Source organism: Haemaphysalis longicornis, unplaced genomic scaffold (assembly GCF_048455015.1).
Source record: "Haemaphysalis longicornis isolate Haplotype H1 unplaced genomic scaffold, Haemaphysalis longicornis Haplotype H1 scaffold_2, whole genome shotgun sequence".
In the NCBI taxonomy this organism is placed as follows: Eukaryota; Metazoa; Arthropoda; class Arachnida; order Ixodida; family Ixodidae; genus Haemaphysalis; species Haemaphysalis longicornis.
The window spans coordinates 220,130,321-220,145,401 of NW_027526295.1; the positions used below are offsets into that span (position 1 = coordinate 220,130,321).

Here is a 15,081-nt window from a genome sequence, read left to right on the forward strand (position 1 = left end):
GGGATTAAATTGAGCGGAAAAACCTGCAGTTACGATTCAGATGCTATTGGGTGTTTTTTCTAGGATGTCGAAGGAATACGGAATCAGCTAAGTCCACAGTGCACGACAGTTATGCATACTATAACGGAAAAGTTTGAAGGAAGCAGTAAGGCACAGCTGTTGTGGGAAACTATGGAATAGGTAGTTGGCATAGGTGACGTTGTACACATGCTAGATTTGCAGGGACGGAAAGGTGTGTAAAAAGAGTGCATTTTTCGGTAAACGAAAGAATACGAACAGGATATGAACAATCCCCACCGTGAATCGAAAAATAAGGCGTCATTCTAAGCGTCAACCCAGGTATTGTGTAGGATGTTCAGGTGCTAGGCACGGTCAAGAGAGACGGTCACAGGTCGGTGAGGCGCACAATAATGCTAGATCTGAAAAGCGAAATGATGAAACTAGCAAAAAGAAGAAAACCAAAGTTTGAGTCAGTGAGAGACAGGGCGCAAGAACGTATAGTGACGCTTCTGAAGAAATTAGCTGCCTAAAGCGGCAGGACTACACATGCCGTAGCCGTACAGAACGGCAACCTAACGATGATGATCACAGAGTTTGCAGTAGCGGTATGAGGAAGAGGACATCGAAAAAAACCTGAAATGCTATCACTGAAAACGGAGAAATTTATTGCGAAAAGCCGGAATATGGAAGTGTCAAGAATGGAAACGAAGAAAGGGCAACGAAGAAGAAGCTATTGTTGGCAAAGTTGCAAGGTAACCTCACAGAAACGAAACCAGTAATATTATGCCCAACCCCGATGAGATGTTAAAATGGGCGGAAAGGTTCTAGGCTAAGTTGTCCACTAGCAACGTGAGGCCCCGGAGAGAGTTCGGAAACTAGCAACTTGGTTCGCGGGGTATAATAACGAGGAGGCGGGAAATCCACTGAAGTGTATGAAAAAAATGAATACCTGCAAGAGATGATGGAATAACAATGGCACACCAATAGAGGGACGAGGCATTGTTTTCGAAACGATAGCGGGATTATTTTAAGGATTCCTCAGCACCTAAGGGAACGCCCGTGGCATGACAAAAATATCAATGTATTTTTGTTGCACAAGAAAGGTGGCCGCAAGGAGCTATCGTTTTACTGTTTTTTTATGTACAGGTTGTTTAAAAGGTAGTGGTTGAGCGCACAAGCGATAGCTTTGAATTCCAACAACCAGGAAACGGGCTGCATTTCAGGAAAGCTACTCAGCAGTTAACCACAAAAACGTAATCAATCAGATAGTGGACAAATCTGCTGAATAAAATGAGCCGCTTCACATGGCATTATAGAGTATGAAGAAGAATATGGTTCTCTAGACACAGCCGCAATGTTTAAAGGCCAGGAAATAATGGTGAAGTGCTGAAGACTTTTGGAGGACTAATTATACAAGTATTACACGGGCAGGGTAATCCTCCATAAGAAGCGCGTGTTCAGTTCCAGTACAGGAAGGGCGTAAAGCAGGGAGACACTGTCTCTCCGAAATTATTTTCAACCTTTCCGGAACAGATATTCATTCCGGACGCTAGAGTGGGAGCCGGAAGGGCTACAAGCAATAGAGGATGTTACCTGGTCCGGGAAAGTGTTGCGGAGAATTGACAATAGGTAGACCAACCTGACAATGCAGTGGCTGCCGAGAGGCGAGACTAGAAGTAGAGGGTAAGATAAGTAGTTCAATTGAAGGACAAAATAAGAATATTCAAGTTCAAAGAATTTGATTCGGGCACTGCAAGACAGGAGTGGTTAGAAGTCTGTGGTAGAGGCCTTCGTTTCATGCAGTGGACACAAATTCACTGACGAGGATGATCATGCTATCTAAAGTTAGAGAAAAATCTAGTCCAAGATGCTTAAATGGGCCAAAAAAACAAAGCACAAGTTTGGTTAATTCGGAAAACCGCAATGTCATAATAGCAGCATTGCGTCGCAATTTCAACGCGCACTTGAAGCAGTTCTTCCTAGGAAGGAATAAAATCAGATAAAACAGTGGCTATTTCCCAGCCGCTTCCTCGCGCGGCCCCTGATGTGGCGACCGCGACGGGAAGCCGCCGACAAAACCTACCACCAATAAGCATAATTGTGCAACGCTGGGTCTCGTCGATATTCAGACTGTCTTACACGGACTTTCGGGGCCGCAACGCGGCGTTTGATTTTAACAGAAAAGATGTTCTTGGCCGAGAGAGAGAAAAAAAAAAAACATTTTATTGAGCATTTCCTTAGGTCAGACGCGTGGCCGCAGGCATGAGCCGAGCGGCGACGTCGGTAGCTTGGGTGACCAGGGTGGTTTGCACGCCTGGGTCCGGGTTACGCAGTGCCTCCCCCCCCCCCCCCCTCATGCTCCTCGGATGTGATTAGGGGAAAGCTATTTTGAGGGCAGGCCCACATTATGTGAGTTAGATTGGCTGGGGCGCCGCATAGGGGGCAATCAGGGGTAGGGTATATTGACGGGTGAATATGCGATAGCCTTGCGGGGTTTGGGAAGGCGTTTGTTTGTAGGAGGCGCCAGACGTGTGCTTGCTCGTTATTTAGGTTTTTTTACGCCGGAGGGTAGACCCGGCGGCAGAGGCAGTAATGTTGCGTGATGTCATTGTAAGACACTAGTCTGTCCCTTGCAGATCTGGCTCCATGGTTTGGATACAGGCTAGCTCCCGCCCGGATGGTGAGGGCTCGGGCCATTTCGTGAGCTGCGTCGTTTCCGTCGGAGCCAGAGTGCGCCGGTGTACAGACCAGTTCTACTGGGGACAAGGGGGATTTCGGTTCAAAATTTTGAGTGATGCTTTGGAGATTAAGTAGGCAGCAAAATTTTGAATTGCGGTTTTAGAATCAGAGATTACTTTGGTTGGGCTGGGTTGCAGTGAAAGTGCTATGGCTATCGCCGCCTCTTCAGCTGTCTCAGGACTGAGGGTCTTGACAGTCGCGGTATCTAAAGGGGACCCTCCGGCGTTTATAACGGCGATCGCGCAGGCATCGTGATGTCTATACGCAGCTGCATCAACCTACACGACGCCGAGCTTGCTTTTGCCTTCGCTCTACGGGTTGTAGGGGATGCATGTTTTTTTGGGATTGGCCTAAATGATCAAGTTTGCGTGCGTGTCATTCGGTATCAGGGTGCGCCAGTTTGTTTAGGTGGATGTTTGATACCTAAATTATGCAGGATGTGTACTCCTGTAGGGGTTTTGGATAATCAGCCGTATTGATATAACAAGTGGGCTTCAATGAGCTCGTCGGCTTTATTGTAGACTCCTAGTCCCTCGAGTTTGGCTGTGGAGGTGCACAGAGGCAGGTTCAGTGCTAATTTATATATTTTTCTGTTTAACTGGTTCACTTTGTTCAGTTCGGCAGTGCTTGGGTTTAGATATGGTAAAGAATAGTTTATTCTTCTGATGACAAATGCTTGTACCAGCATGATCCTGTCATCTTCTTTTGAACCTTTGCGTCTGTTTGAAATTTGGCGAATCAGACCGATTGTTTGGTTGATATGTTTCTCGCTTTTCTGGAGGAATTTAGTGTTTACCCTGCTGTTCTGAATTTGGAGGCCCAGGATTTTTAGTGATGAGACCTCTAGAATCCGATTGTTGTTAATGTGTATTTTATTGTCGGGGAGTTGCTGTTTACTTTGTGTAGGGGGGATTAGAAGGGGTTCAGATTTATTTGAGGAACATGATAATCCTGCCTTCTTTGCTTCTTCTAATACCACCTGTGAGGCCTTTTGCAGAGTCTCCTCTATGTATGCGTCGCTACGCCTCTCATTCATAGAGATATCATCTGCATACAGATGAAATTTCAGGCCAGGGATCATGCTTAGCTTTTTGGGAATGTTCAATATTGCCAGGTGAAATAGGAGTGGGGAGAGCATTGCCCCTAGCGGTGTGCCCTTGTCTAAAAGTAAAATAGTGTTCGAGGTGACACTTCCTATGTTAAGTACTGCAGTTCTGTTTGTAAGGAAGTTTCTGATCTAGTTTTATGTGCAGGTTCCTGGGTTAGTTGATTCTAGCCCTTCCATAATGGCAGCGTGGGTGACATTGTCAAACGCCTTGGCAAGGTGTAGTGCTAGGATTGCCGCCATGTCTAGGCTATCTGAAGGGGTTAGAATGTCATGAGATAGCTGGAGCAGAATATCTTGCGTAGACAGTCCGGCCCTGAAGCCTATCATTGTGTGTGGGAGCTGCTGTATATCTTGTATGTGCTGTGTCAGTCTTGCTAGGATGATATGTTCCATTAGCTTTCCCAAGCATCAGGTGAAAGAGACTGGTCTTAGGTGTTTGAGAGATAAGGGTTTGCTAGGTTTAGGAATAAATACAACTTTTGCGTGTTTCCATGCCTGAGGGATGACGCCTTCTTTCCAACACTGATAGGAGGAGGAATGCCTTTATTATCAGAGGGGGCATGAATGCCCTGTTGGGGAAGGAAAGGGACATGATAGAAAAACTTCGTGATGCTAGTAATCGACTTGTCATCTGGATTCTTCAACATCTTTTGGTTATTTGGTGTGGGCCAGGGGCCGACCCGGAGCGAAGTTTAAGTATTGCCGCACGCACCTCTGCCTCCGTTACTTCCCTGACCATCACAGGATTTAGTCGCCCGCTATACTGGGGGAGGGATTTTGGAGTTCCAGAGGAGAGATAGGTTTTTCTGACTTGTTCTATCAAGTCTCCGTCAGTGCCTGGAAAAGCTTGGAATATTTTAGTCAGTCTGTGTTTTTGGTCAGTTTTGCTGTGATCTGGGTCAAGCAGCAATGTGGAGAGGGCATTACCTAGCGGGGCGTGTTTGCGCAGTAACGGCTGGCAGCAATTTTCGGCTGTTCTTCCAATAACTTTGGCTCCCGTGAGTGAATGCCCCGAAAACTTATTGAAGAATCATTTTCGCTCAGCTCATCCTCCTGAAATGCAACCGGGCGAACTCTTACTTTCCGTCGTATTCCGCGTATTCCTTGTCGCTCACTCGTACGCTCCGGAAGAGTTAAAGAATAAATTGGCAGCTTCCTCTGTTTTATTAACCTTTCCTCCTTTTACTATAGTGATGTTCAGCCTTCACGTTACCGGATAAGTAACGAGGCGTAAAATAGGCGTAATTCCTAGTACAGCTAGCATGGACATGTTACTTATTATCGTTAACATTTTCGTACACTCTCGTCATGAGACACATAACTGCCTTCACAGGTTAACGCTGAGCTACGCGTCTGATGGTGCAGATGGCATCTATAATCTCTGGTGCATGAGTTAGAGTGTCTCCGATTTTACCACGACTTAAAATCCACCAAAGAGGATCACTGATGCCAAGTGGCCGGTTAAGTACATTAAATTTAACCAATGGAATACATCGTTGCTGATCCCTATAATGCAACCACTAAACTTGTTAGCTAGTGTACCAAAATGCACTTGCTACACGCCGTATTACCCTGTACAATTTTCATATGTCAGCCTCAAGATGAATTTATAATCTGTATATCCAACAAACAGCCATCTTTTGTGTTGTCGCGGCTGTTTTAACAAAACTTGTTCCCGCCGGCAGTTCTGCTTTAATGAGGACAAATAAGCTTCAGGCGAGAGAGTTCTCAACGTGCAGAGTGCCAATACCGTTTTCACGCAAAGATGACAGCGAGAGCCACAGCCTGAAGACGAGCAAGAAAGCCAGAGCAAAAGGAGCGTGAAATGTTCACTGCAGGCGTCTTACTGGAAAGAGGAGCGGAGCCTTTTTGGAGTGAGCGACGAGCTAAAAGCGCACTTAAAAAGAAAGTCGTCGCCATGCCGCCATTGTTAAGACAAGAGGAGACAGGCAGTACAATTCGGTGTCATGGCTGACCGGAACGTGGTTCTCAGCTTTAATAACAGCGCTATTTACAAGATGCTGATGATTGGGATGTTGATAGCACATACCACAGGGAGGATTAAACAGCCCCGAGAAAGTAGATGGCCAGCACAGCCGTTGTCAACCCCTACACATGCTGATGGGGAGGGCATGAAAGATTCCTCGTTGTGTCGGCGGGATTGCCGCTCGCACTCGGCTGCTCTGGCGGCAAATGCTGGGTCCTGACGCATGGGCGCGGCGTCTTGGGCGACAGCTGCTGGGTCATGCCTAGCCTGACGCATGCGCTAGCCCTTGAATGACGTCAACCCCCCTCCTATTTCGAGAGCAGCTGCAAACCTAATCTTTACCAGAACATGTTGGGTGGGTTTCCCATTGTTCACCGGCGCCTTATCATCTATCATGCGGTTTGGATGCTTGTTTCGTGTTTTTTTTTTACCGGGTACTGAGCTCTATGCTGCACGCCTGATTATCCAGACCCATGTATGAGGCGTCTTGGGCGATAACTACTGAACCCTGATTGGATCTTTCGTTTACGACACGAAATTTTCAGACCAACCAAAGGCACTGTTAGTGCTTTCTGAATTCCGCCTTCTGCGTTCGCTCAGCAGTTCCCCTTGGCGTGCTATATAATTGGAGCGTATTTGTAAAATATTCTTTCGATGCTCTGGGAATAGAGGAGTTAGTTGCAGTGGTGTTAATGCTCACATGCAGACAGAAAGAAAGTTTCCATTGGGTGCTTGTTGATTGCTTAGTCACTGGTGCCAGCTGCCTTACCGTTTCAATCCAGTGAAACATAAAACTCAAATTAAATGACAAGAATAATTCCGGGGAAAGCATCTGGCATCCTTGTTTGTGTTCTTTGCGTAACTATTGGTTAAGGTATAAATTCCAAAATATTGATTACTTTACTGTCATGATTGAATTTCGTCCACTCTTTTTTTTTCTTGCCTAACATGGTGACTTACGGTCTTTCTGCGTCGACTGGGTAAGCAGAATTAGTGTGTCTAGCTGTGTTTTGGCGTGGCTGTGCGTCTAGTAAAAAACGGGGGTTGGGGGGGGGGGGGAGTTTCATCCTGACAGGTTGTTGGCTTGGCCAGTCGGTTCGTTAGTGTAGGCGAGTTGGCTCATTAGGGATGTTTACAGTGGGAGAGACAGAATGGGTGGGAGGCGAATAAACTCTCGAGGCCGCCTTTTCCGAATGTGGCGGGAGTTTTGGGGATAAATACATTTGGGGAGGGAGAAAAGGTTGAGATGGTTTTCTCCCCTCTTTCCCCTTCGCCCTTTGTAATTGCGTGCACTTTCCTGGTGCAGGCGGATTTTAGTGTTCTGTGAAGCGCGCCTAACTTCAAATGTATTTATGCACCCTCTTGTCTAGTTACCGATGTTTTCTTGAAAAAAACTAGCAATAAACATGGCAGCAGCAGCAATAAGGTAGAATGTATTTCCCGTACCTGCAATTAACGGGACTGTCAAACAAAGTTAACCGGTCAATCTGCCAGTTTAAGTTGTCGGGATGCTATAGGGAAAAGTTGTTTCATACAGTTAGTCACCGAGGCGCCCTAGGAACGACCGTAATAACCCCGCATGAAATTCACTGGAGGCCTCATTTACGTCGCATATGTTCCCACCTATAAAACACTGCGCTAAAGGACATTGACGATGACATTGAGTAGTGATGTACCAATTAGCCCAGATGCAAGCTTTCATTGGGCATATGCTTCCGTCGCTTGCAACCCCCCTTTACTGCCACTGGCATGCCCAGGGAGTTTCTACAAAACGTGTTGGCTTATAAAAGCTTAGAAACCGCTCCGCTACGCTGCCAGAGCCAATTTTCAATCCCGTGACGGCACTTGGAGCACGGAATTGCCTATGATGGCGCCGCGGGCACCGTTCGTGCGGTGAGCGCCAAGCTAACGTTTTCGGGTTTTAAAAATGTCCGCGCTTTTCATCAAAGTGGTTTTGATGGCGACGGCATGCGTCCTATTGATTCCCCGAAGGTTGGATACAGGGAAAGAAATGTAGCGGCCAGCAGTGAAAGGAGGTTTCGAGAGTTGTTCTTTTTTTTTTTGTATTGTTCTCCTCCTCAGCTTCATCGGGTGATTTTTAGTTTTTGATAATAGCTGCTGTAGTGAAGAAATTTCGCATTAGGAAAGCTGAGGAAAAGAGAATACGGCCACGCCTCGCCTGCTCCTCAACAGTCCTCCCTTTATTGTGAAGCGTTAAGCTTAGAAGCAGTCACTAAATTAACACTAATAGCTTGGAGGGAGCGCATCTGCCAAGGTTGGCCAATGCATGTCACTACAATAAGTAGGCCAGGATTGTCGAAAGGGCTAGATATTAAGTAGTGTAAAAGGGCATCACCTGGTTGTTTTCGACATTTTTTTGTCAGTAATGTAGAAGCGCATGAACCACGTTATTGGCATTTTTCACTCGTAGGAATCTTTCGGTGTCCTGGTCACAAATTCACCTGGGGATTTAAGGCATGGCTTCTCGAATCTTTTTCTGATATAAACTCTCTTAGAAGAAGTTGCGAATTTGATCTCGGGTATTAAAAGGAGAGACAACCAGTTGGAGCGTCTTGTCACAAACGCGTACTCGGTTCGTCCCCTCCATCCTCATATGGCCCCATGTGCGCCAGTTATGGCTGCAATGATCAAGCCACAGGTGACAAATTGTGCTACTAAGTGGCTTTGTTTCAGTCATAGCAATGAAAATGATTCGTCCCCACCATATAAAATAGCGCGATGCATACAAGACAGGTGCAAACGTACGTATTGTGTATCTGCTGCGTAGACAGCATTGCGGAATTTCGCTTTACGAGGATACCGACATGGATAAAAAAAGCTACACATTCGAAGGAAAGGAATGGAACTTGTAGATAAGTTTCAACTATCTTCCTGATGGAACACATTTTGAATAGTTTCGTCTTTGCTGTTGTCGTAAGCGCCAGGCAACAGGAGGAGGAACAGCCTCCATCTCGTTTTCCTCGTCAAGTATATTTACATGTCTTTACCGGTCATGTCTTAATTAAACAGATTTTTTTTTCATTTCGCTCTTTACCTAATAAAACCTGAAAAGGGTATAGATGTTGCGAAACTTGTTGAAAGTGGTATACAGAAGTTTTCAGGGGAAACAAGGAGTTTACTGACGAAGGCAGAATACAACCATGGTGCTGGCAAGACTCCATTGGCCGGAATGAAACAAGAGCTCTTCCGTTCACTTATGAGCTGCTTAAGGTGGAAGTATTGTGTAAGTAACAGAGCAACACCTTAGTTGGTTTTTCGCCCCACCTCCTAGCAGCTCATCTTAACTAAGATTTGCATGTCATATGGAATGTGTCTTAAATACACCGGGGACCGCGGAAAAGTTGGGCCTTAGTGAGGGTGACTCTGATATTTTATTTTAAGCCGTATTACCATATTTTGGGAGATTTAGTCTCTGTGGGAATCCCGAATTTCCTTAAAATGGTTTACGGTAATAATTACAGGCACACGGGACTCAGAGGCAGTCGGGGGCAAAGGCAACAAATTTTGATGAGCAGCCTAAGAATGAAATAGCATCTTTGTAGTACTGATGAAATCATGGGGGCATTGTGTGCCCGCAAAGGTGACGATTAACACTCACAACTCTTCGCTCGTTGTAGATACAGTCACTCCCACGAATGCATGCAAGCATGCAGGTTCATGAAATGATAGAGCGTAATGATAAGTCTGGTGACAAGAATGTTGATCAGTTGTTCAGGTATAGGGAAGCAGCAATAGGGAAGCAGCGAAGAGCGTGAAGCGGTGGATGAAATATCTAGCAAAGAGTTTAAGAAGTAAGCTAGGCTGATTTCGGGATAACTGATGTTATGGCGAAGGCTTGAGTCAGCCATTAATACCTCACTTGCTATACGCAGCTTCGGGCACATGGTGGGCAAATACTTCTTTCCCTACGCGCTTATTCAGCATAACGTCGGCGATATTTCTTTCAGCGTATCTTCAGCAAGAAAAAAAAAAGGGGAGGCCCACCTGAACGCCTGCAGCCCTTCACGTGTGCTCATGTCTGCCCTTTTTTATGCATCGTTTTCGTCTAAGAAAGTGCCGTCGGGGTTTGTTCAATGCTGTTTCTGTTTTTCTACAGGTAAATAAGATGGTTTGCTGGCAGGACGCTTTCAAAAAAGCATTTTTTTGCAGATAGTACTCATTTATCGTTTGCTGTAGTACAGCGCAGCCACAGCTGCAGTATGATGCCATCGCCAGTGGCAATTGTGTCGCCCCCAGAAAAAAGGGTTTGCGGCATAGACAAGAGATCCCAGGAGCAAAATACTTCAATGCAAAGCCATCAATACCTGCCGATGCTCTTTTTATCGGCATTAGCTACCGTGGACGAGGTGCATGAGAGCTGCTGAATTCGTTCTGCGTGGGCTCCCAGCTGGCGCTTAGCGAAGTGTTACGTCGCGCTGCCTTGAGCGCTCCCTCACCTAGCCTACGCGGAGTGGTTGTAAAATGGAGCGGACGGTTATATTTGTTTACATTCGCTTGGCGAAATGCGTCGGCATATCAATGCTCCGAAGTAAGCAGCCGCTTTGTCACGGTGTCCTGTAATTATCACCAAATACGCAAGTTGTGTGGACGTGGCGCAGTTTTCATACATAATATTGTAGCGGAGCAGAGTTGATGATGACGATGAGACACGTGAAAACACAGGAACCCATTAAAGAAACTGCAATAAAGATGACCCCATTTCGATCCAACAAAACGCCTTCACCAAGCGGTATATATTTGACTATAATCTTTATTATTCTATGAATTTGATGAGAAAGAACGAAATGTCTCTTTGAATTAGTTTTTGTTCTTCCTTCCCATGTGGAGACTCACTGTCTCGTTATTGCTTTTCTTGTCGTTACAGGTCTCTCCAGTGTTCAAGGCTACGAGTTCACAAGAACCTGGTGGCATCCTTGATCGTACATTCGATCCTGCTGGCCGCCCTTTCGGTCCCTGCTGTAATGGGGCCTCAGTGGACGACATACAGCGACGTGGTAAGTACGCTCTCTGTACGACCCGTGTGGGAGTAAAGCCTGTCCAATTGACTTGCTACTGCTCCTATATTGGGCTTTCCGAATATACTGTGTGCCACCAAATTTTCTTATCTTATTCCTTTCCAAGGGGTCATCAGTATTCTTTTATCCTAATCCTGCCTCTCGGTGGCCATTCTGTTACACACTGGTGGGGAAGCAATTATTAGTTTTCGGCGTTACATGTACAGCACCACTAAGCTTTTTCCTCCTAATCGGAGCTACGACGTCTTTTATCCGAGGTTGCTCAAATATGCAAGGCCCTCGTTCCTACCTTTGAGCCTTGCTCCGATCACTCTTTTGTTCGCGGCTTGTTGTGTTGACTAAAGTTTTCTTTGGAGGTGCTCAGCAAGTATCCGAGTTTCTGTCCAATAAGCCATCACCAGCAGTATATGTTGTATGTATTTCTGTTTGGTGACAGAGTAGCCTACGGTAAGACTCGCTGCTCCCATCGATTAATTGGCGTTATCCTCTTTGGCGCACCTTAAATTCACCTATCTAACTGCAACATGCGCAGAACGCTGCGCGTGGTACCATGCACCGGTTGCAAAACACCCCTCACGTTTTCAACAGCGATTTCAAGTTATTACCCCAGCATTTTTTGTCGCCGCATAAAGAGACAGTTTGCCGTAGTAACGTGGTGACCGAATCGCCAAACTTCCCTCTCAGACATGTCTCCAGGAATCTCAAAACCCTCGCCACATGTCTGAATTGCTACTTCTAACACAAAGGATTCGTCACTACCATCTCAAAATGGCGCAAAACATCACCAATCTGTGTATAAGCCTTATTACGTGACGCCCGAGCGAATGAACACTTTTGTTGCAAGCTTAGGGCAATGCAACTTGCGCTACCAGCAACTTGCACTCCCCACCCGGGGTCTCGTGCAGGACTGGCTGTGCAAGAGCGTGCTCTCGTTGAAGCTGTACGCGGCCATGGCGTCAATCAACTGGATGTTCGTCGAAGGCCTGCTTCTGCACTCACGTATCGCCGTCTCCGTCTTCCAGCAGGACGCGCCCTTCAAGCTGTACTACGTCATCGGATGGGGTGAGAGGACGTCTGTCTGTCCACGTGACACCCCCTCCCCTCTATTCTTTTTACGTATATCGCTGTATCCCTGAGATTTTCTAGACTGGGATTCAACTTTGTTTAGTACGCTTTAGACCCAGGTTCTCAGGCTTTTATTTGGGCTCGTTTTACACAGCTGTCCTGGATAAATATTACTCAAGGAAGTCCTAGTGGTTACTGGTACCAGAAAACTCATAATAGTACGTGAAAGCAGGATACGTCGGAAGAAATTACTGGGACACTTAAGCAATCCTTACGACTGAGTGAATGCGCAATGTGCCCGATTGCCGAACGTGTCCTCTCATTGTCACCATCACCTCCTTCCTTTGCGTCATTATCTTCTTCTCTCTGTTACTATGTCTGAGCACTGTAACAAATCCCCCACGTCAGGCCTACAGTTAGGCCTAATAAGGTTGCATAGCCTTAGCGCTTAGCATTAGAGCGTGCCAAGCAAAGTCAAAATCTTTGTACGTCAAGCTGCGAACACCGGTTGGCGACATTCAAGCTTGCAGTACAACCTTAGGTCTAACATCATGCCGGCACGTACCCGTGTTTTCCCTGTTCGCACGGCATTTGTCCAGGTAGTGCCGTACGATCGAAGTTTGAAGTGGGTACCGCGTGATGACTTTATAGTAACCTAAGGACACCAGATACCCGTGTTCGCATTGCCAAGCAGACGACACTTAGAGGGAACGTAATTTGCTGCTCGCCTAGATGCTACTTCTGTAATTTGGACTCTCCAAATTACTCATGTAGGCTGCAGAACGTATCTATAACACACATTTATAAGTAAAAGGTCACAGCATCGCATTCACTACGTTCACCTTCCGTCAGAGCCATGGGGCCGCAGTGGAGGTGGGGATTCGTTGTTGAGTTGCATTCCAGAGGCACTCAGTTGAATCACCATTGAGACCCAAATTTACCGAGTGTCCTTTTAAAATGAATCTCTTTACTTTTATTCGCTTCGTGCCACCAGCCACCTTGTCTGCCATTTATTGTTTACGACGTTGGATTTTCGTACCGCCTGTCAAGTAATCCATTCGCATTAAAAATATATATTTGAATTGCATGCCAGTGAGACACACCAACGGCCAGTAAAAAAGAACGGAAAACAAAAAAAGAAGGAAAAGAGGAAAAGAAAAGAATTGGACGAAGTAAAGGAACGTAAAGAGAGGAAAGGGAAGGCGGTAAACACGAACAAGTGAGATCATGGGCATTGAATAAAAACACAAACAGGGTTGCAGAAGGAAGCCCGGCAGGATATATGGATGCTCTCTCAGTAAAAGACCGGATTCTTCAGTGACTGGGATGGCGGCACGGCAAATATCCCCTTAGCAGGAATTAAATACTTTGACACCGAATGACAAAATTAGAAATACAAGAATTCCAGGTACCTCAATAGTATAAGCAGGAGTGTCGGCGGGAGGAGAAAACGTGTTCTATTGATTACAAGACGCCCAGTGGGACAAAGAGGCCAGCCCATAGCGGTGCAAATAATAATAAATGTGCGGAAAGAATAGCGAAAACTCGTGAGCGTGACCTCACAAGCTCGGCATTAGGTGCTACGGCACTGCCATTAGAACCGGAGGTGCTCGGGCTTGGTATCTGAGTCAGTGACGGTAGCCGGGCTTTGCATGTGGCAATATCTACTGAACCACGCCGCAGATGAAATTTATAGGCGCAAGAACCTCCACAACTGACCCGTCCAATGTCCTACTTTCTATAGCTACCGCTGGTTCATCAAAGGGGACGCCTGCATTCTTTGCAGCCAGAACATCAAAAAGAGGGTAGAGACATTGGAGTTCAGGGCTGGTGTGCTTGGGTTCGATGGGGCGGGAAAAACTGAAAGACCACCGTCGAGAATTATATTGTTGGGCTGGGCCTAGCTTGCTAAGGGCCAGGAAAATGACTAAATATTCTAAAAGAAAGGATAAAGTTAAATTAGGTAAGAAGAGAGAGAAAAAAAAACCCGATTTAAGCCACAAGAAAAAATAAACCTAGCATGCTTTCTCATTATTGGGGGAGGCATTAGCGGCGATACTGACATGGGAGTGAAAAGCAGTGAGATGAAATTCACGCGAACACCGGTATTCAATACTCCAAGGCGTACAAATAAGACTGCAGACATTCACATATACTGTTGATATCCCTGGATGCGGGGAAAAATGTTTTTTTAAGTGTAAATGTGCGCCTGAACTTCTGAATTCACGGCGATTGAACTAAACTTAATAAGCAGTACGAGTGCAGGACAGACCCCTGTGGAACACCACGCGGTTTTCTGTAAGCAAAGAGGACAGGCGAGCGGACAAGAAAAAATAATCAGAAAAACGCAATTTTAGCAAGCCCTTGTTTCTTCGGGAGCGGAAGAATCTTACCCGGTAGCCACGTATGCGGGACTACTTAGAAGCTGCAGAAGCTCCTTAGGCAGCAGGATGGCTGCAGACTCGTTATAATGAGTTTCGGCTCGCTAACTATGGCCTCTCCAGAATTGCCTCCTCAAAACTTCCCTCACCATTTTTTGTTACAAGTTGCAAAAAGTTTTGCGAGACCTGCTGTACTGCGGTCAGGATTTTCAAGGCTTTCATTTACAGCTTTCTTTTCATCAACAATCAGCAGAATAAGATTCTTGTCCTCATGTTAGCTTTTGAAGATATTGCAGCACTTTCACCTGCGCAATGCAAGCTCAAAGCAGTTAGAAAAAAAATCGGACACTACGAAATGTTTTATTCCTGGTTTTCTTTTCTTTGTGATTCCAGGACTACCGGCGCTGTGTGTTCTAGCGTGGAGTCTGGTCATGGAGTCGCGCATGCGCAGCCACTGCTGGCGTGGATATGGCAACTCCGTCTTCGTCTGGATCATCAGTGGACCGATGATGGTGGCTCTGCTGGTAAGTACGCCGAACCTGCATCCAAGGAGTGCATTTAAGCTAATTGTATACGCTGCTAATGAACGCCGTGGCGCGAACAAGATAGTAAACAGAAGTGAAAGGGTAACTAAACACTAACACGAAAAGATAGAGGATTATGTTTCGACACTGTACAGGGAGATTTAGCCCGGGAGGAGTAGGAAGCAGAGAGAGAGGAGAAAGAGAGATAGAAGGGACGACTTTAGCTGCACCATCAATTAGA

At 46.1% G+C, this 15,081-nt stretch overlaps 1 protein-coding gene across 1 annotated transcript in view; it reads left to right on the forward strand.

Moving 5' to 3' along the window:
* Nucleotides 1-15,081, forward strand: part of LOC144169957 (corticotropin-releasing factor receptor 1-like) — a 172,844-nt gene that overhangs the window by 135,382 nt on the left and 22,381 nt on the right. Inside the window, exons 5-7 of the mRNA XM_077699420.1 lie at nucleotides 10,720-10,849; nucleotides 11,776-11,932; nucleotides 14,710-14,840. Coding sequence (XP_077555546.1) covers nucleotides 10,720-10,849; nucleotides 11,776-11,932; nucleotides 14,710-14,840 — 418 coding nt within the window. The remainder of the gene's footprint in view (nucleotides 1-10,719; nucleotides 10,850-11,775; nucleotides 11,933-14,709; nucleotides 14,841-15,081) is intronic.